Source organism: Passer montanus, unplaced genomic scaffold, assembly GCF_014805655.1.
Source record: "Passer montanus isolate IOZ18808 unplaced genomic scaffold, ASM1480565v1 scaffold164, whole genome shotgun sequence".
NCBI lineage: Eukaryota > Metazoa > Chordata > Aves > Passeriformes > Passeridae > Passer > Passer montanus.
The window spans coordinates 563,629-585,035 of NW_024363605.1; the positions used below are offsets into that span (position 1 = coordinate 563,629).

The 21,407-nt window shown below is 44.5% G+C and overlaps 1 protein-coding gene across 18 annotated transcripts in view; it reads right to left on the reverse strand.

The window, feature by feature from the left end:
• LOC120499636 overlaps window positions 1-11,409 on the reverse strand; it is a 103,687-nt gene extending 92,278 nt beyond the window's left edge. For 11 of the 18 annotated variants that reach the window (XM_039703581.1, XM_039703582.1, XM_039703583.1 and 8 more), the window contains exons 1-3: window positions 11,205-11,409; window positions 3,236-3,395; window positions 1,391-1,484 (exon numbers count right to left, since the gene is read on the reverse strand). In XM_039703581.1, coding sequence (XP_039559515.1) covers window positions 1,391-1,484; window positions 3,236-3,395; window positions 11,205-11,258 — 308 coding nt within the window. In that variant the 5' untranslated portion in view covers window positions 11,259-11,409. The other 7 variants (XM_039703589.1, XR_005626927.1, XR_005626926.1 and 4 more) reach the window with 7 other exon arrangements.
• Window positions 11,410-21,407: the final 9,998 nt, after the last annotated feature.

Here is a 21,407-nt window from a genome sequence, read left to right on the forward strand (position 1 = left end):
CTCTCAACAGAAGGGGTGAAAACTATAGAGGCAGATCTGGGATGGAAACTGTAGAGGCAGATATGGAATTTTTGTACTATAAACTGCCAGTTACTTAATGAAGGTTGGAGGCTTCACCTAGCCTTCAGCTCAAAACGTGCAAAATATATTATACCAGCCTTTTCCTGCCAGATTTCCCACATGACTGATTATGTCCTGAAACCAGAATTACTAGGAAGGCATAGTCTCTATTTACAGCTCTGCAAGGTTATCAAGGGCTGCGGGGGTAAATAAATGTAATGTAAGTTGCTGGTTTTTATTGCATTATATCGATCACAACAGCCTCAGCTAAAAAATTATTGTTGTTGTTATTGTTATTGTTATTGTTATTGTTATTGTTATTGTTATTGTTATTGTTGCTGTTGTTGTTGTTGCTGCTGCTGCTGTTGTTGCTGGTGCTGTTGTTATTTCCCAGGCAGCAACGCTGTTCTTAGATGTTGCGATGAGGCAGTTTCACCCGTTCAATAGACACGAGTGGACCGTGGTTGTTGAAGGATGACATTGTTTTGGTGGAAAGGATAGGGGGATGCAGAGGGGCACCCCCGGACCAAGATGAGCAGCCGGGCTGCTCTTCACTGGCCCTCCTGCAACTCCATTGAAACTGTCCTGTCCCCGACACTCCCTTGCCAGGTGCATTCCTGTGCTAAGCGGAGCCATGTTGGCAGGGATGGATTTTGGAAAACCCGAGAAGTCATGGTCGCTTGCTCCGAGTGACCCACTGCGTGGGAGGCAGCGGATGGACTAACTGCTGCGGGCAATCCTTTGCACCCTGACCAGCTGCAAGATATGCCTCCGACTTATCTTCTTTCCTCTCCCCTTGTTTTTTCTTTTCCTCCTGCACATCTCCTTCCCATTCCCCACCCGCTCACCCCCTCGACTTTGTGGGGTTTTTGTTTGTTTGTTCGTGTGGTTTGTTAACTGCTACTTTTCAACTCTGTGAGTGTTTGCTCTTGTGCCTGCACATCTTCTGAGGGCAACCAGGCACCGCAAAAAAACTCCCTGAGAAGCCACAGCTGCTCAGCATCCACTGGCAGTCTGCTAGATAATTAACATTTCCCGCAACTAAATACAGCCCCCACGACCAACAGGTTTAGCATCAGACACACAAAATCGGCTCACTGGCGTAAGCTGCTGCATCTAGTCATAAACCTGCCTTGTTAATCAAATGTCCCTTGCCGAGAGTGAGAGAAGGCAGATCTATGCCGAGCAACCTGCTCTGGCTGTCCAGGGAGAGCCAGTCTCATCGCCGGCTCACAGGCACTCGGGAAATCTGCATCTGTTGGGGGTTCAGCATCCAAATTTTGCAGGAAACTCAGGACACACACACGTACACAAACACTGCAGTACTTACATATCTTCGCCTTTATCAGGGAATGATTTTACCCCACATGTAGGGGTTGAGTTGAGCCTCTGGTGGCATACAAAGATTCCCAAGGCCAAGGCCCCTAGGAGCAGAAAAAGCTCTTTCAGATCTCCAGAAATTTAAGTGCTTCCCCTCTCCATCCCTATTTAAAAGTGTCCCTTAAATCCTTGCTCTAATGAATCTAAAATAGTTTAAAATCTTCCATCCATGAAAACGGGAGAGAAATGGAGAAAGTTGGCTTGGGTTTAGCTTTTTTTTTTCCTTTCTCCACAGTGTTTCCTACGTCCCGGAATAGAAAGAGAACTATTGTATGTGAGGTTCTGCAAGGTTTTTGGGGGGTTGGCCAAGGTCTAGTCCAGCCTCTCTGCTGAGGAGGACGTGCTCCGAAATTCAACTAATTTCCCCAACGCTTTTGTTGTTCATGAACTGGAGCCCTATTGTTCTTCATCCATTGCCGCGGTCTTTTTCAGTTCCTATTATACCTTATGCATTGCCAGAGATAATGAATTTGCACCAAAACCTCTCATAGTCCCATACTGACAGACAGAACAAATTAGAAATGTCTAGTGCAGAGAAGAGCAATGAGTACTTTTTTCTTTTTTTCCTAGAGAAGAAGGGAAGCTCGCATTTCTTTGGAAACAAAAAAAAAACCAAAAAAACCCCCCCAAAAAAAAAAAACCAAAAAAACCCCCCCAAAAAAAAAAAACCAAAAAAACCCCCCCAAAAAAAAAAAACCAAAAAAACCCCCCCAAAAAAAAAAAACCAAAAAAAACCAAACAAAACAAAACAAAAAAAACCCCAAAAAAACCACCAAAAAAACCCCAAAAGGTCGAGCTTCCTAAGGTGTTTTCCTCCAGTTAACTTCTGAATAACGGTTTCATCTGAGTCTTCTTTCTGGGAGGCACTGATATTTTATGCAACTTTTGTCAAAACCAAGCAGCCGGTCAACAGCAGGTAAAAAACCGCCCCCCCCAAAAAAACCAACCCCAAAACAAAACAAAACCAACCAACCAAACAAGAAAAAAACAAACAAAAAAAAAAAAAATCAGGAAAACCCATGGTGTTAGCAAAAAACCACTCTTCCGATTCCTGTTGTCAGGCGAACTTGTAGCGTGACCTCTCGTCACTGGGAGAAGCATGTCCTAAAGCGCTGCCATTTCCTTCTGCCCCCTCTCATCCATCTCTCCGAGGCTGAGAACAGCATGAAAACACCAGTAAAAGCCCCACCTAGGTTTTAGGGTGCGGGGGCCGACGTGAAGAATTTTGGGTTATTGCCAGAACGGGAGGTGTGCAGTGAGGGAGGGGTGGAGGGAGAGATGGAGGAGGAATAGAGGTATAGAGGGAGGTATGCAGGGCGAGGGAATGGCAGGATGGCTCGTCCCTGCTCTACCCCTCTCTGGGGGCGTGTGGGGTGTGACTGAGGGGGGCCGATGTCGTGTTGGCCACTCACTCTGGGTCGGATATACACGGCGCCCCTCGGAGGGGAGGGGGCTGCGAGGGGTGGGGGCTGGCGGAAGGAGGGGCGACGTTAAAAAATTACTAAATACATACATACACACACATATATACACCCTACAGACGCCCCTACACAGACACGTGTGCATATGCATGTGTGTGCGTATGTATGCATCCATCCATATAAATATTTATATATTTATTATATTTTAATATATAAAAATATTTATATATAATATTTATATTTTTATTTTATTTATATTTTTAATGTTATGATATCTATAAATATATAAATATTTATAGATATCATAACAGCGCCCGTCTGTCCCCCCCTCCCGGCCCTTGGCTCCAGGGAGAGGGAAGACGCTCTGCAGTTACCAGCCACGGACTTCCGCGGAATGTTTCCAAGAGGAGAGCCCCGCAGCAACCCCGGGCAGACGGGCATTCCCTGCCGGCACAGTCTTCGGAGAGCCGGCGGACAAAGAGAGCTCTGTGAGGATCCCCGAGCGAACCGAGGGAATTCAGCACGAGTGCCTGGCTGCACGAAAAAAAGAATGTAAGAGTCGACACCGGTCCCCCGGTCAGAAACACACTCATGTTTCCACTTCCTGGAGAGTGCATTTAAGTTTAGCTGATATGCTTGAAGGGGGAAGCAGTGCGTGAATGTGCGGTGTGCAGCCCTAGGAACGGCTGTGTCGAGGTCCACAGAGATGCTCTGGAACAGCTTTTAGAAGTCTAAAAAAGCGTAAATAACGCCAGCAGAAAGGGAGAGAAACTCTGGTCCTAACAGAGAACACGACCCGTTTCTAAGACGCCGGTTACATCTCACTCTGGCGGCCTCGCCGTCTGAAGTTCCCCGGGAAGTGAAAGTTCTCCCAAACATCACGACACACCGCAGTCTCCAAAAGCAGTGGGGGAAGGGAAAGAGGACGACAGAATGCTCTAACCTACTCCCCACCAGTACGGTATCTGTAGTTCACCGAATCCCCACTTACACCCCGTCTCCTCCCGGTGCAGTGAGAAAGCATCACTGCAAAGCCGTGAGAGCGCCTTGGACTTGCAGATCAGACTGGTAGCTGTTGCGACCCGAGATGAGGGATACCCCACTCCTCCGGCCGCCAGCCTACCTTCCCCCGCTTCCTCTCTCCGAGCCTAGTACCTGCGATGCACTACAGAGCAGCGTCCGGATGAATGCTGCGCCCTCACCAGCTCAACGTTCCTCTGTGCTCAACGCTTTGTATAGGGAGGTGGGAATTTTCTTATTATCTTTTAAAACTGCTTGGAAGTTTATATTTCGTCTCCTGATGAAAAGAAACAGCAAATAACGTCCAAATACCACTACTACTATTACTTTTATCTATCTATCTATCTATCAAACAAAAAATTTGAAAAATTGAAAGAAAAAAGATAGAGAAGGCTGGACGGACTCTGCAATGCTGCGGTGAGGTCGGCTTTCTTTTTGGGTCAAGCGCTGGGCTGGGCAGTACTGCTCCTGCTGCTAGAGCTTATTTCATGAGGTAGAGGGCGGGCGGGAGCCTGCGAACCCGCGGAATAGCGCGGAGCATCTCCGCGGCTGCGCCCTCGCCCCGAATCCCACCATCCCCGCTTCACGTTCAAGGCTTAGCGGAGAGGTCGTGTCTGCTGACATCAGCTGAAGGTATTCTGCACATCCGTCTACACTTACATGAACGAAAGTCGGGCATTAAAAAAAAAAAAAAAAGAAGAAGAAGAATATGCAAATCACTCTGTCTGGAGAAGAGTCCGCGGATTCTGGGAGCGATCGTCCCTAATTGCGAAGATCCTAATTAGTGGGAATTAGCGGAGCCTCCCCTTTTCTTCCAAATATCATCATCATTATCAACAAAACAAACATCCCCGAAATGACCGATAGGGGCCGGGCTACGGCGCGTAGAAGAGCCCGTATGGGCTCGGGCGGCCGCGGTGTGTGAGCCGGAATTCACCGTTGCGCCATTCTCTTCTCCTCTTCCTGCTTCTGTTGGCTCCAGCGTGTGTTACTTTTAATACTGATGCGTATGTAAGGTATATTCGCATTGTTTTTAATTTACTGAAAATTGCAGACTATCACTTGTCCTTTGCTCCTTCCTTTCTATTAATTTAAATATACTTGTTTTTTCCTCCACTCCCCTCCTATTTTCCTGTGTTTTGGTGAGACTCTGCAGTGCGACTTTATATCCAGTTTCCTCCATGCTTCTATTCTGTATAAAAGTACAGATTATGAACAGTGCTAGTCTTACAAATCGAAGTGCACAAGACATTTATTGGACATTAAAAAGACTTGAGGGTCTTACTATCCTCCTCACCGCTAGCGGGAGACTGGAAGTTGATCATCTAAGTAATTTCATATTAACAAAACCAAGGTTGAGAAATCACCAACACACCCCTCCTTTTCTGCCCAATTTTAAGGTATAAGGCAATATAGATAAGGGGTGTAGTGGGGGAAATGTAAATGGATTTAAAAGATTTTAATGCTGTTTTACGGCTTCTAAGTGCACTAGTATCTGCCTTTATTTCAGCAATAGCTTACTTCAAAATTCTTCCTTAAAATATGCAGAGACGGGTACGGAGAGCTTACTCTGAGGAACACATTTTGTAATTTCTGTTTTAGGTCCTGAATTATTAAATGTAAGACATACGGTTTCTAACATGTGCATATTTGAATCCAGTACCTAATTCTTCATAGAAAGAGCATTTTGATTTTTTTAAAAATACTGCTTGTAGCCTTACACTTGTTTTATCTGAACATCCCTAGGCCTTGAATTATATGACAATCACAGGTAGCATATTTCAATTTAACCGAATGCGTAATGAAAATAAAGTTTAAATAGCAAAACCAGAAGATTGCTCTGTTTTTATAGTCCAGGAATGTTGTTTTTAAAAGAACAACGTTACTCCACTAAAAAAAAAAGGCCATGCATAGTATTTTTTTTTTCTTTTTCGAAAGCTCAAATGCATGCCTAGGTTATAAATGACTTACCTGAATGAACATACCAGGCAAAAGTTAGCCCTCTCCAAAGACTGTTATGTATGCATTTTTTAAAATAAAATTTGGAGCGTCTCTTACTCTGTGCTCTCTTTAATTCTTTGTCGTTTCTAACATTATTTCCTGCGCTACTTCTCGCTCCAGTTTTACAAGCCCTACGCTGACATGTCATCCAGTAAAAGCTGTCGTGTGCCCACACGTAAAACGTATAAAAAATAATACTCTCCCAAAACGGAAATCGACACGTTCATCCATCAGATTAGCTCTTACCTTACCATATATAGCAGCAATCCATTATGAAAGCACCATTTCTACACATTTTTACCAGTAGCGGATGCCGGGGATTCCCGGCCCGCGGCGCAACCCATCCCCTGCCCACATCCTTTTAATGAGCACACGTGTGCGCACGTGCAGCTGTCGCTTCCTTGCGGAGCCGCATTAGCATGTGCGGGGAGGCAAAAGTGAGCGTGGGTCCGTCCATCTTTCTGTCGCTGCAGCGCAACCCGCATCGTCCCCCGCACCCCGCGCCCCGCTGCAGCCCCGACGGGACGGGGTAGCCGCCGCCTCCGCCCCCGGACCAACGCCCGCCAGGATGCCGGGGGTCCGCCTCGTAGCTTCCCTCCCCCTCCTTTCCCCTCCTCGCCCCGCTTTATTGCACGGCGGCCCCGCGAATCACTGCGGTCTCTTTTGTATCAGCTCTGGGGCTGGACGGGTGGCAGCGCACCCCTTCCTTGCCCTGCCTGCGCCTCTGCCGGGGCCACGGGCAGCATGGGGAGAGCTGCCTGTCCCTCAGATTCCAGACGCTTGACACTTAAACATGGCGGGTGGAGTAGGAGCAACAAATACAGTCCCCGCCTCTCCTCAGTCACCCCGCCTACACATTGTCCAATACCAGCCTAATATCGGATTTACCGCTAAAACCAGTGGTGCCTATGTTCCGCTGCGCATCTGCACGAATCAGCCAAGCTGACTAAAATGCCGAAGTTGGCGATTTTTTGGATTCCCGTCCAAGGATAGATAAACAAATGAATACATAGCAGCTCTAATAGTGCTCTGATTTGCGGTCGCCGCTGCATGAGACAGATTGCTGGGTTGTAAATAATAAATGCCTGAAATAAATCCTTTTCTCCATATTCTCATTCATTTTTCCCTATAGTCCTTTTTTTTTTTTCCTCCCCACCAATGTTTTTAATACCTATCCTTCTCTAAACCCAGTATTCAGCATTTTACACTTAAATTTTCTCCCACTTCTCTTCATCCCTGTCTTCTTATACTATATGTAAATAATCCGAACTGCATATTGTTCTACACATAAACATTATTTTTTAGAAAAGTGAAGGTGCAGCTACTGTGAGTATAGTAGAAGTATTTTCTCATTTTCTTCTTTCTTTTTCTTTTCTCGTTACTTTTCGTTTTGTTCTTACTTTTTTGTTTCCCCTGCAAGACAAATATTGAAATGAAAAAACGTCAAACATCAAACAGATAATATTTGGTGAAATAATTGAAGATGGCATGACAATTTTTTCCCATAAGAGAAAAAACCCCAGAACTTAAGAGTTTTATCTGTGCATACGCACACACACACACAAAATATAATTTTTTACACACAAGCTTCCAGTGCATATACACCCTCACTATGTACCTCCTCTGGAAATAATAATAAAAAGCCAATGACCAGTTTTGTGCGATTAAGAACGTGTCTCCTTATTAGAGGTACAAAGGCAGAAAATCAAGAGGAGCAGCAGAAGAGGGGAACACAGAACCTGTGTTTCTTTCATCCAGAATTCATGTGATCACTAAATGTTAAGGTTTTCAGAGGTTGAAGTATAGCAAATTCTTTATTAGGTGTATTTTGGCAAGCATGCAGAATGCCAACTTCAGCTCCAGCCCGGGATGACTGGCCAGAGCAGCCGACTCCGTGCTAGGCACGGTTTTGACTTGCGGCGCAGGCTGCTGAAGAGTGAACCAAATTTCCTTGATGTCATTTCTGTTTGTTTGAGCATTCATTTGGTACCTAGGTGTAAAATAACTCATCGGAAAGGCAAGGTTTGGAATGCACTGTTATCTCTCTGTTTCCCGCTAATGTGGTCCCTAGAAGCAGAATGAATTGATTTTTTATTTTAAAATTTTTGCTGGTTTTATGGGGTCTTTCTTTCTTTCTTTCTTTCTTTCTTTCTTTCTTTCTTTCTTTCTTTCTTTCTTTCTTTCTTTCTTTCTTTCTTTCTTTCTTTCTTTCGTTTCATGGCCTCATTTCATGGTTATATTTTGATTTCATTTTGAATCCAGTCTGCAGGTAGTTCATGTTTACCTCTCCCTCCCCGCCCAGTGTTCAATGCCTGGCAGGCCGGACTCCACTTCTGAGAGGGAAAAAAGGCGGGAAGGAGGCGAGAAGACGTTTAGTTCCTCGTGGGGTCAGTCCCGACGCGCGCCCCTCATCCTCCGCGGCGGCGGTGGAACAGCGCCACCTCCCGGTGCCCATTCGTGGGCAGGACCCGCACCGAACGCGGATCCTGCCATCCGTCCCCAGTGCTGTCCTGCTGATACCAGACTGATACTGTCCAGGACGTTCCCTTCCAGTGCTGTCCTACTGGCACCTCTGGCCGCCGTGTATGGACTCTTTTCTGGCAAAATTTTAAAAAGAATAATTTGAAAAAAATTAAAGTGGTAGTAAAAACCCCCAAACTATAGGGAGATACCTAGCGGGAGGAAGCATGCTCCACAGGTAGAACATCTCTCGGATGACAGGCAGCGTTCTCGGCTCTCTGCCCCGTCTCTACTCTTCGTCCCGAGAAGGAATGAGGTGCGGTAATTGTCGCCTCCTTCCCCTCCCTACAACGCGCTTCGCATGTTGTTTGCTGTGATCAAAACACGGTGTCGGTCTGTGGGTGCCTGTTTGAAGATAAGTTGGGCTTGTGAAACGCAGGGGGCGCGGGGAGGGAGCTGCAATATCTCAGGGAAGAACAATACTTTAGTATTCGTCCCTGCAGAATGGCCCTCCGTTCTTTATTGAATTTGTACCGGTGTTGCGTGGAAAGACCTTTTACTCGGAAGCTCTTGTTAGCTGATTGTAGTAGGCTTTTATCTTCCCTCTATTCTCCTTTCCTCTTTTTAATAAAAGTAATGAAAACGAAGGTTTGATGTTACGGAAAAGCAATTCTTCAGCGAGGGAATGGCGGGGAGCAGCTCTAAACGCAGTAGGCTGTCAGGAAAAAGACGTACTCCCGGGAAGTTAGAGGTCGTGTTGGATTGGATTAACGGCCCCTTCTTTTTCAGGTTTTTATCTTTTTTTTTGGGTTTCTTTTCTATTTTGGTAGTTCATTAGCCGAACTTTCTCCAAGACGATGTGTTTTTATGATTGACTCTTTACATCTTCTCTAAGGTATTAGTGGTTTTCTCGTATCTTAACAGGCTGTGGACAAACAGAAGGGTAACCCGTCTGTCTCTCATAGGAAGTTTCTTCTGCACCTCCAGGAAATGATTTCAGAAAAAAATACAAGAACAGGATGTGTTGTGTGTGTGTAGGTTAGTTCTTTCTAGTTGTTTGGGTTTGGTTGGTGGTTGTTTTTGGTTTGGGGTGGTTTTTTTTTTTGTTTTTTTTTTTTTTTTTTTTTTTCCCTCTTGTTCCCAGTGGGCACTTTGGGCTTATGTCCATAAAATATTTAAATTTAAAAGCAGCGTCGCTGCTAAATGCAGTTGCAAAATCACGCATGACATATCTTCCCTTCGCGTTTCAGCTGCCGTGCTGCATGTGCCGATGGGTACCAGCGATGCACACAGAGGGAAATACACAAAGCTCGGCTACATCTACCACATAGTAAAACCCGAGTGTAAATTTCTCCGCCCGCCAATAGGAGAACAATTTCGAGTTGTTTTGCTTAGCATAGGCATCTCAGCCAAAGGACCGAGCAGATTATCTGAGCGCCGCTTTCACTCCGGGCGGTGGAAAAATAAACATTAAAAGCAATGACAGAAGCGACGAGCTGCAAAGGTTCTAGGAAAGAAGACCTGGTGATGGCCTTTGTCCGTTTGTCCTTCTGGGAAGGGTGTTGTCCTTCTGTTCTGGTAGCACCTCAAACTGCGATGATTGTTTTGACACCAAAAGGACGGTTCTCACTAATTTTTCCCTGTGCAACATGTCACCATCCTTGTCCCTCTCCCTTACTAGCGGCACCGTCTCCCCACCGTGCCGCGCCTTGCAGACGAATGGGCGGACAGACGGACAGTGCTGCTGGCGCCGATTCCAATGCTGCCAGAGCACCAATCCCCCTAGCCGGGACACCAGCATCCTCATTAAAACCTCGCAGTTTGAATGCTTATACGCCTGTTGACAAAACGTTTCGGAGCTCTCCCAGCGCATCCCCGAATCGAGCATCGGGAGGAGAGCTTATCGGGCAGCCCATCCCACACCCGGGACACATCAGGACAGAGACGTAGTGCCCCTTGCCATGATAGCCCACTTGCTCTCCTGTTTTCTTCTCTATCTTTTCAGTAGTAACAGAGGAATCTAGAAACAGAGCTAAGGTGATGCTAGACTGCTGTTCTGTTGCCACGTTGTGGGACCTGTGGAGGTCTGGCGGGAGAACACGGTTTCAAAGCGAGATGCAGGGCTGTCACTACACCTCCCTCCACCTTTACAGGACATCAGATCCCCTTTTTCGCCCCCAAGAGGACGCTGAACGGAGGAAGACAGACTTGTACACAAACCTGTACCTTATCCCCTGGCGCAGGCTGCGCCCCATCCTTTTCCGGTACAGACCGGCACGCCCCGAACAATCACTGGAATGCGCCCACCACCTCGTTCCAACACCATTGATTTTTATTTCATCCCGAGGGACACTTGACGGCCTGTCTCCGCTCCCTAACCTCCCATGCCTGTGCAGGGCGATACTCAGGGCACAGTCAGTGCGGTGTAGATACACTACGGACTCCAGCTCATGTGTTTAAAGAGGCCCATGGGCCCACGGGCCCACATCAGCTGATCAGGTTTGAAATCCAATAGCTTCCCTTCACGCGAATAAGATTTATTACTGACGGCAAGAAATTAGGGGGCAGGAGGATGTTAAGGAGAAAAGGGCTGCGGCGCAGGGAATCCCCCCGCCCGGAAGGGATGCCTTCCTGGATAGCCCCCCTCTTTCCGTTCAGCCCCGGACCCCAGCTTTTCCCGTCGCGCGTCATTTCGGAAGGCAGAGACATGAAGATCTGAGAGGGGACGGGGAACAGGAGGGTTTCCCCGACTCGCGCTCAATCCCGGACACACTTTTCCCGCCTCGTGCTGACACGGCACGACCGGACTGCTCCGAGCTCGCCGCGCGTCCCTCACCCGGGGCTCCCCATTCCGGTACTCACCGCGCGGCCCCCGTTCCGCAGCCGCCCACCGAGCACCATCATTCGCAGGGACATCAGGAGAGGCTACTCCAGACTAGTCCCTCTCGGGCGGGCGGGAAGAAAGGAAGAGGCCACGGGGGGAAGGAGGCGCAGGTTGCTTTTGGAGAGAGGAGGGCGGCCACGAAGGCTGGCCCACACCGGACTGCTGCGCGGCTCACTCCTCCCGTTTGCCCCGGTATTTCCTGCTCCCCCCCCCCGTTCCCCCCCCCCCACCCCCAAGACAGACAGGCATCGGCAGCGATGGAAACGCCTTTCGAGGCGGCTTTCCTTGAGGATCCCTGCCAGGCAGGGCGAGGAGTCGGGGCTTAGGTCAGGGGTACTCGAGATTGGGCCAAGAGAGGGAGAGGGGCGTCGGAGGCTCGAGTCCCACGCCGAGGCTGCCGGGGCTCGGGTGGGTATGGTCCTCTCCACGCCATGCATCGCCCTCCGCACCGCCCCTACTTGTCGTTTTTAACAGTACTATTCTACTGAGACCGATGGTAAACTTAAGAGACCTCTGCAAGCGGAGGCCGGCGGGGGGTGGGGGGGGGTGCGGTGCTGGAGGGGACAGAGAGCATGGGGAAGAGTCTTCTTGAGGAAGGTGGGCTCTGCTGGCCGCCAGCCTCCCAGGAAAGCAGCAGGCCCCTGAAGAACATTGCTGCACATTGCTGCTGAACAGCCGGTGGTGCCCGGCACTCTGGGGCACAGGGAGCCAATGAGCGGCAGCTGCCCCTCTTTGCCACATCAGTGTCCGAGTGTCTGGGGTCGGAGTATATGGATCCGGACCCCCTCGAAACTTTCACTGCTGCAGATGTACCGACAGCCCTTGCAATTCCTTGGCCGGACCTTTATCTGGCCATATTCTCCCAAAGCTTTACCGAAAATTGTTAGCATCTGTACAGGGTGGATACCTCCCCACGGTTGTGACTGCCACATCCATCACGACTTGTGCGCGATTTGCATGTCAGGATGGCATCATTCCAAGCCTTCTTCCCTCTGTAATGCCAATGACGACACATATTATTTGCCATATAGCTATTTGGAGCAGAGTACGTCACCAAGACTATGGTTTCTATGGGGTTTTGCAAGTTTTGTTAAACAGAGTGAAAACAGGCCAACAGTGATATTTGTCAACATATTTCTGGATGTTTATACCTTATATATACTATACCCCAAAACCCAAATAATGTAATGAGAAGTTGTGCTAATGATACCGAATTAAACTAATAAAATTACAATATATTAAAACTTAGATTCTACTAATATGACAATAAATATAGCATAAACAGGAAAAAAGTATTTTAAGTATCATATAAAGTATTCACAAATTATCTTTAGTTTCTGCCGGCTATGGTTTTATATAAAGTTATTAATATAACAGAAATAGCTAAGCCAGACCACATTGAAATTCTTATTACTTAAACTACCTCAATAAAATCCTTGAATGATGCTATTCATTCCAACGAATGCAGAAACATTTTCCTTTTTGCAAAACAAAACCTATAACATATTAGACCTGTCTTCATTTTACAACGAGAAGAGTTGGTGTTATCCTTGCTTTAATATTCCATTACCTGAAGCTGATGAAATAGAAGGAAACTCCTGAATTTGCGTGGTTGGAGGTTTTTTTTCCTCCCTTACCCAGTTTATCATTACTGCTGTTAATTACACGTACTCACTTTCTCACTTTCTCGTATAAACCATTGTTTTTCGTCTCTGCATGATTTTGGAAATACTCAAGCCTAGGTTTTCTTCTTCAGCAGTTATTTAGCAGTTATTTGGCTCTTTTTTTTTTTTTTTTTTTTTTTTTTTTTGTGGTATGAGGATTAATAAAAATTGGTTTTGACTTCAGAAATCACCTAAGTTCTTTCTGGGCAGGTCAGCCCCAGGCATGAGCTGCTATTGAATTCTAAGAATTCAGGAGCGATAAAAAGCTCCTGATTGTTAGGCAGGAAATAATTGAATTGGTTCTAAAGCCATTGAAATCGGTACACCAGATTTTTAAAGAGTGAGAATTTGGCCCAGTTGTTTAACTTACAAGGGTGTGTGGCTGCTTGTTTTAAAACATAGCTCTCAAATGTATCTCTTGTTAAGTTATGTGTAAATGTATGGTAGGTAAAGGCAAGGTATTTAGCTTTTTTCAAAGGATTTTAAAGGGGCAGGAAATCTGCCGAAGTTAAACAAGTTTATTTACAAATTATTAGTGTTCCAGCCATGCAGCTGTACGGAACATAATTATCGGATAAAAAAGTCTTGCTAAGAGCCTGAAACCATACAAGAGGAGATTAAGCACTTAAAATTCTTCTTAATTATTCTGGTCAAGGGAAATACTTAGTTCTATTTCCATCTTTCCTCTGATGGTGTTCTCTCAACAAAATTCTGATCACGAATAGCACACCTGGATTTCTAACCATAAGAGTAGGACATTCTGAAAAGTGTCCGGGCAACGAGAGCTGGAATCAGGATGCTCGGTCTGTGGCATTTCCTGAAGAGACCTCAACTTTAAACAGGATACACTCGTGCTCCTCTGCCCCAGACATAATTGCTTCAAATGCATCGTAAGTATTAAACGTAATATTTTTTCTTTAGTTATTTGAACAGCTCAAAGTAGACTCCAGTCCTGCAACTGCTACTGAGCCAAAACTTCCATTATGGGGAGAGGACACTTTTTCTGGTGGAGAACCGAACATTTCTCAAAAACGATGATAGAAATTTTTCTGTGTTCTTTGGAAATGGCGTCCCTTTTTATAATTTTTTTTCTTTTCAAACTGAGCAGAATGTTATTATAAAATTATTATTAAAATGTGTTTAAGTAATAAAACGAGAAGTTCTGGACATTCTTTGGCTTGGCATGTTTTACTTGAAGCGTTTAAAATAGGATAAGATTCCACTCCCCCTGCAGTCCAACCCAAACCATCCTATGATCCTGTGATTCCGTGATTCTAAGATTCTGTGGCTCTACGAGCAGGAACTCCGGCTTGCGCACTGGGGGACGCCCCCGTCGGGAGGGACACAGTGATAGCTTCCTCGTTTCTGTGTGGGTGGGGAAGGAGAAGTGAGCCTGCCCGACCTCAAAAGCAGGGTGGGAGTCTCTCTGCTGAGAAGGTATGAATAAGCTCATCTCAAACAGCTATGTGAAGAACATAAGGCAATTTGCCCCTGAGCTCCACTGACTCATTTCAGCTGGGATCATTACTCCCATTAGAGGAATATGAAAAGCGATATGAAATGCCACAGTTACTCTTTTCTTTTCTTTTCTTTTCTTTTCTTTTCTTTTCTTTTCTTTTCTTTTCTTTTCTTTTCTTTTCTTTTCTTTTCTTTTCTTTTTCTTTTTCTTCCAGACATGATTAAAGGGGATGATTTTCCCAAAGAACTGTAGAAACAACAGGACGAATTTTCCTCCCCCCCTTGTTTTTTAATGCCTGTATGAATAACTACACTCGCTAAAGACCACGGGGTTGGAAATTATCTCAAGAGTAGCTCACAACCCACAGTGATCGTGCACCTGTGACCTGGGATCCACCAGGAGCTGGGATTCAAATGTGTGTGTGTAGGAGCAAACTTGAAACTCTCATGTATGTGTCACACCGCACCGCATGCATTAGGTGTCCCTATGTGTCGGCAGGCACCCCCATAACCTGCGTCACACAAGCCTCTGCGTCTGTGTGTTAAGGGTTGTGAGAAGAAGGACTTCGGTCACCAGACGGAAAGCAGCTTTGAGGAAGAGTTTCCAGGCACAGTCCCTGACAGGTGAGAAAACACTCTCGTCCTGCAAGGACAGCTTCCCTCCAGAGACAAGCTGCACTTTGCTTCTTTGCTCCTACTTCCAGAAAATCAACCTTTACCTCATGGGGAGATTGTCCAAAGCAGGGACGGGAAGGAGAGCAGAACGCAGGGACACACCTTCCAGAGCAGGGAAAATTTTCTTTGCTGTGGTTTGCCGGAATGCAGCACCATCCAGAGCAGACTTTTGTGCAGGATGATGGAGACCCCACCTCTTCCTAGCTGTCACCGGGACCCCATGACCATGCCGCCACAGCCAGCGAACTTTACCAAGTGAAAACTGCAGCATTAGGGAAAACCACTACAAAAACTATATTTCTCTGCCCCCACTCCCTCCGACTGGGTTAATATCTTGCTTTCATCACGATGTAATTGTTTCTGCCTGGTTTTCAAGCTGTTCTGAGCCGATGGATGCCTGCACCTAAGCCGTCTGGTGCGGGGGGAGATACAATAACCTCCCCCCAAACAACCAACCTCCAAATGGTATATACACTCTACCTGGTGTTATTACCATTATAACTATGATTATTAATTATCATTTGCATTGTTACTAAAAGAAAGGTCGAAGAAACCAACCTGTGGAGGTAGAGTGGTGCACTCTCCCCGGAACGGAAAGACAGACCGTAAGACGGATAGAGAGGGAGCGGGTAGCAGACCCGTCTCCACTCAGTGAGACTCACTCCTCGCCGCCGGTGGGTGCGCGCGGCGGTGCCAGGCCCGGGGCGGCAATCCCTCGGGAGCGGCCGGTGCTGCGCGGGGCGACCTGGGGGGACGAGGGGAGCAGCGGATGTCCTGCGGCGCTGCCGCCCCCTGGCGACGCCAGGCGGGAGCGCCTCAGCTGGCACACGCGCATCCCACATTCTGCCGCGTCCTCGGGATCCGACAGCACCCTCCCCGCTGCCTCGGAGGGGGCGGGTGGGGTGGACAAGAAACTCGTCAACATCCGAATAAGCAAGAAAAATAGTGTTAGGAACGACAATGCACGCGGCAGTGACGCGGGAGAGAGAGGAACCGCCCATGTCCGCCCATGTCTCGCCACCGCCTATGTCCGTGCTTTGCAAGGAAAAAATCAAAATCGGAGTAAGCCTGATAATAAAGGAGACTTTCTTTTTAAGAGATACTCGAAACTTCGGAAAATCACTGGGAAATGCGGCAGTATGTTTGTGGAGGGTCCCTCTGGATAAGCCAGGGCCCAAAGTGAAAAATATAGCAAAAAGTGAAAATTTGGAAAGGGTAAGGGGAGAGAAAATTTGAAGAAAATGCGGTGGAATGAGACCAAGGAAGGGGATCATACTGAGAATAGGTGTGTAGACAGGAGGGCTGCTGAAACATACATGACACAAAAAGATGAGACCTGAAAACACCCGCAGCATGGAAAAGAGGAGTTGCGTTTTTTAGTTTGTTCATTTGTTTTCCTTTTTATTTTTTTTTTGTAGTATATATGCTCAGTGGGGTGTTCATTGTGTTTGCTGTTTTTTTAAATGTTTTATTTATATATTTTTGTATTAAAATTTAATTCAATAATTTTATTTTGTCCTCGTTAGTGGTATGCAATGATTCTGTCAGCTGGATCCTCCCTATCCTGACCTGCACAATCCCATGGAGGTTCCACTGCTGTCCAGAGAAAGAGGTGAAAGTTTGAATATCTGTATAAGGGAAAGCTTCGTTTGGGAAGTACAACCTGAGAGGAAAGCTCCTACCAATCATCTCTTTAGTCACTGGTCAACTCTCATTTGCATCAGAAAGCATGACCAAAACTGACCCTTGAAGGGAAATGCATGTTTATTAATGAACATTAGCTTTCTCGTGCCTAACAGACCCCTTCCAGTGACAGAGTTTTGCTGCTACTGAGACTAAAACAAAAACTTTGTGAGATTGGCAGAAAACTGCTATTCAAGGTATCAGCTGACCCATTTCAAAACTGTTTTCACTGGGGCTGTGATGAAGAATTAGGGTCTTATTTTTGCTGGCAGACCCTGCTTCTTACACAACACTTCTGCTTTGCTTGTGACTCCTCTTCCCAAACATGTGAAATAAATAGGTTTTCTTCCTTAAATATTATGGGGCTTTGTTTTGTTTTGAATGAATTTTTAGATGAACCAACAAACATGCAAAACATTTTAACTGGTGTTCAGCAACCAACATTCAAAAGGCAAGTGCAATGACAACAAAGCTTTAATTAGTTGCAGATAAAATAATATTTCTCTTGCCTGAGGATTGTTGTAATCAAGATTTTTTTCGGGACCAAGCTTTTATTTGTTCACAGAGATGCGTACAACAGCCCTCATCTGTGACTTTATGTTTGACATTTGTTAAATACAATGGTTGGAGGCTCAGTTCCCTCTCCTCAACTCTACCAAAATGCCTATCACATAATTTTGACAAACAGAAAAGAGACAATTAATAAAATGGAATTCAAAATCTGTTCTCTATTGGACACTTTAAAAAGAACAAGACTGAAATGGATAGAAGTAACATGCCCTTTCCTCCCCCCTCCCCTTGTGTCCAGACCAATAGAAGGAAATTGAGATTAAAAAAATTATTAAGCACACACTTAAAAATTCAGGTTATGTATTTTGTGATTTTGTAAAGTGGATGAAAGCAGCAGTTTATCTCTGTGTTGATCTCAATGACAGAGAGTGACAGACAGTGTCTGACAGAGAGTGTCAGACAGACATTATTTTAGAACCTTATTTCAGAAGTGAAGAGATTAATACTTTTGTTGATGGAATTAGCTTAGGTGGAAGAAGGAACTATTTTAAACACAAGGAAAATAATGCTGTTTTTTCTACTCCCTGATCCTTGATACAGTTCATATTGACAAATATTTGGTAGGCCAGAAGGCAGCAAGTATTCCCTCTTTGTTGTATAACTGAGTATGTCAACAATTTTTTTTTTGGCTCCACTGGATAAAATAATATCTATCAATTTCCAGAAGAAAATAACAAAAACATGTATTTGCCTTTTAGAAAATGTAAGGATTTTTTCTTTTAAAATCAATTTCTGACAACAGAAAATCCTTCTAATTTCCTAAAAGTGGCTACTTGTCTCCCTTACTTGCCTTAAAAACAAATCACCTTTTAAAAGTGGAAAAAAGAACGTGATTAAGAAAACAACAGTGACAAAACCAGAAATCTGCTTGTATTATATGCTATCAAATGGGAAAGACAGGATAGTTAAATAGTTATGATATCATTAGCAATTTCCTCTGAAGAAGTAATTAAAAGTAATTAAAGCATTGACGTATAGACAGCACTACTAGAGGACAGTGCTGAGTTAAACAAGTAGTTTTGTTACCTATTTAGTAAATGGAAAAATGAAGAAAACTTATCCTTTGCACAAATAGGCATCTTTTCACAACCATACACATTTCCTGCTACACATATTGTCCTTATGGTCTGGCCTCACTGTTTTAAAATGAGACTAGCGTGAAGGACTGAGCTGTTCAGGAATTCTTGAACAGTCCTTATTTTCTACTTTGAATAGTTTCATTCTTGGCCACAGGAGTTTTTATTCTTGGCAACAGGGCAGTGATCTCTCTTCACTCTTGAAATTTAGCATTGGTACATGATGCGCCTGTGTGTGTGATTTGGAGGGACAGAATGGTTTGTCCCTGACATTTTTGGGGATTCTGGCAATGATGGTAATTACAAGGAGGGATGGTTCTGAGACTCTAACAGACTGAGCTGTGGACATTGATTCCCTTCAGCAACAGAAATAAATTATTCATTCAAGTACATATGACACATTTTTCCTAATACCATTACTGCTCTGTTTGTGACAAGCAATCTCATGTGAGATCATGGTTTGTTTGCAAACTCCCTCCGTGTTGCTAAAATAGGGATGCAATGTATGACAGCCCTTGTTTCCCTCCAATGTGCGTTTGCATTTTCCATTCTTTTCAGATGGTACTGCTGATTGGGTTTTCGGATCAAGACTAACAGTTGAAATTTCCCTATGAAATTTTTCTTCCCTCAGTTTATTGTGCTAATGACAAAAGCAGCCTCTCAATACTTCCCACCATATTGTAGTCATACAATAGCAACAGCAGCAACCCTCCCTGCTGAATGGTCCAAACACTGATTCTCACATTTTCTACTGCCTGGTAAATATATCACATGTTTAGCATTCAGCATGGGATTTCTTTCCTGTTGTTCACAGCTTGTCTGGAAGGCAGTGGTTATGCAGTTTTTGTGTCTCAAACAGATGACAAGCACCTGTCCTTTGATTACCTTTCTGTCCTCTTACACCAAGTAGTGGGGTTCTTTGATGAAGTGCTCACTGTGTCCTTCCTCACTTTCACCCATCTGAACTAAGTAAGCCTACATTCATCTTGTCTGCTCTGCTTTTGGGACTGTATTTATTGTCTACTGTGTCAACAAAGACATAGAAAGAAATCTCACTCATGATGCATTTTGAAAGTAATTTTCTAGGACAATGTCATATTCTATGTGACCAAAAATTGATGCTGTTTTTGGAAAACTGTTTGAATTTACATATAGACTTTCAGATATTTTCAGTCTCAGAACAAAGATGACACAGACTGCAAATAGAAGGAGAATGGAAAAACTCAGTACTTTTCCTGTGATAATTTTAAAAATTATATTTAATGCATTATTGACACAAGTCGGGACCATTTGTCAGCAAGGGCTTAAGTGTTTGTAAAGGACAACTTGCATTTCTTAAAAGGCATATATTGCTACCAATAACAACCCTTTTTCTACTCAACAAAAGTACCAAGAACAATCCTGAATCACTCATAATAAAGTTTCTGTCTCTGTACGTAGTCTAATTTTTTTTTTTTACATCAAGTTACACAGGAAAAACAAAATAATTAATGATTAATCTGACACAGCACAATGAAGAACTGGCATATGATTAATTAAGAAGAAATTAAGAAGAAACTTCAGGATTGGCAGCACAAGGAGTGCCAAGTAACAGTTTTATGGAAAATAAGTTTAAAAAAAATATAGATGTTTTTTATAAGATATCTGGGTTGACTGGTAAGAGTTACTGTGTAGTTCTACATAGGGCAGTTTGATTTAGCAATGCCTGACAGTCTGACTGAAGACTATCAGTTTATCAATTTAATACATGCTGTAACAACTCAGGAACTGGTCAACCAGTAGACCTCGAAAGTTGGTGTCAGAGGAAAAACTCTCAAATGAAGTGTTTTCCTGACAGGAGTCTTATTGCTCAATTGATGGCTCTGTCCTTTCCAACATTTTACTAACTATTTGAAACTAAACAAAACACTCTACAACTGGCAACTGCAGAGACAAGAGAGAAATAACATTAGTTACATGTGTTATAAATGAAAAATGAAAAATAGCCAATTTCAGTAAAAAAAATAGAAAAATAGAATTTATTTTGCGACCATAATACAGTCCTGACAGCCACCAATCAATCGGACAGCATACCACCCCTGGGAGGTGAGCCGGGTGGACGTGAGTTTGGTCTCGCTAGCACCAATTCTTCCCCGTCCACGCTGGCTGCTCCAAGCCAGTGGTTATTATACAATTTATTGTGCCCGCGGCAGAGTCTCTTTGTTTCTTTCTGAGTTCTTCATATTCAAGTTGGTTTCTTTCTTTGGCTCGAGCTGCACAAAGCCTTCGTCTGGAATAGAATAATACATTTCCCCGATTCCTGGAATCTTACATTCAGGAGGAAGGTGTTGATAGCTCTGGTCATCTCAGATAGGTATCTTCTCTGGGCCATCATTGCTTGGGTGTCACTGGGTGCATGTTTCTGTGAATGCCCATCTCATGTGCAGCCGAGGTTTCCTTTGCATGTAAATGTTGTGGTGCCTCTCTGTCCATCTGCCACAGTTTTGCCATCCTAGGGAAGAATTTCTCTCCCCCCCCCCTTCTGTGTACCAGCCGTTTATTTTATACATACATATTTGATACATCTTTTATTTCCACAAATTACTAACCACATTTTTAACACATGGAAGTCACAGAGTGTATTCTAGTTGTGACTTGTGTCAGTCAAAGCATTTTCTAGCACTTGTAAGTCAAAAGCAAAGTCATGAATCATGGGTCAATGATTGCAACCACCAGCAGAGTGGAGCTTCTTTTGAAAAGCAATAACCTTGTTGAGCATCTACAGTATTTTTCATTTTGAGGCTATCAGAAAAAAAAACCAAACCCAAACGCCTTGTTCTTAAAAGGTGATGTGCAAAAAGATTGTTTTCCTTTTTTGTACAACTCAGGAACAGTACATCACATTCCCTCATGAAGATGTTTCCTCATGTTCACACATTCTCAGATCCATTTTTAAAAACAAAAGCAGAAAAATTGTGGATCATATCTAAAAGCTATTTGAATGCTGGGAAAATAAAAGCCTAAGACAGGTAGAGGTTTATATTAAAAAGCAACAACAACAAGAAGTCTTGTCTAC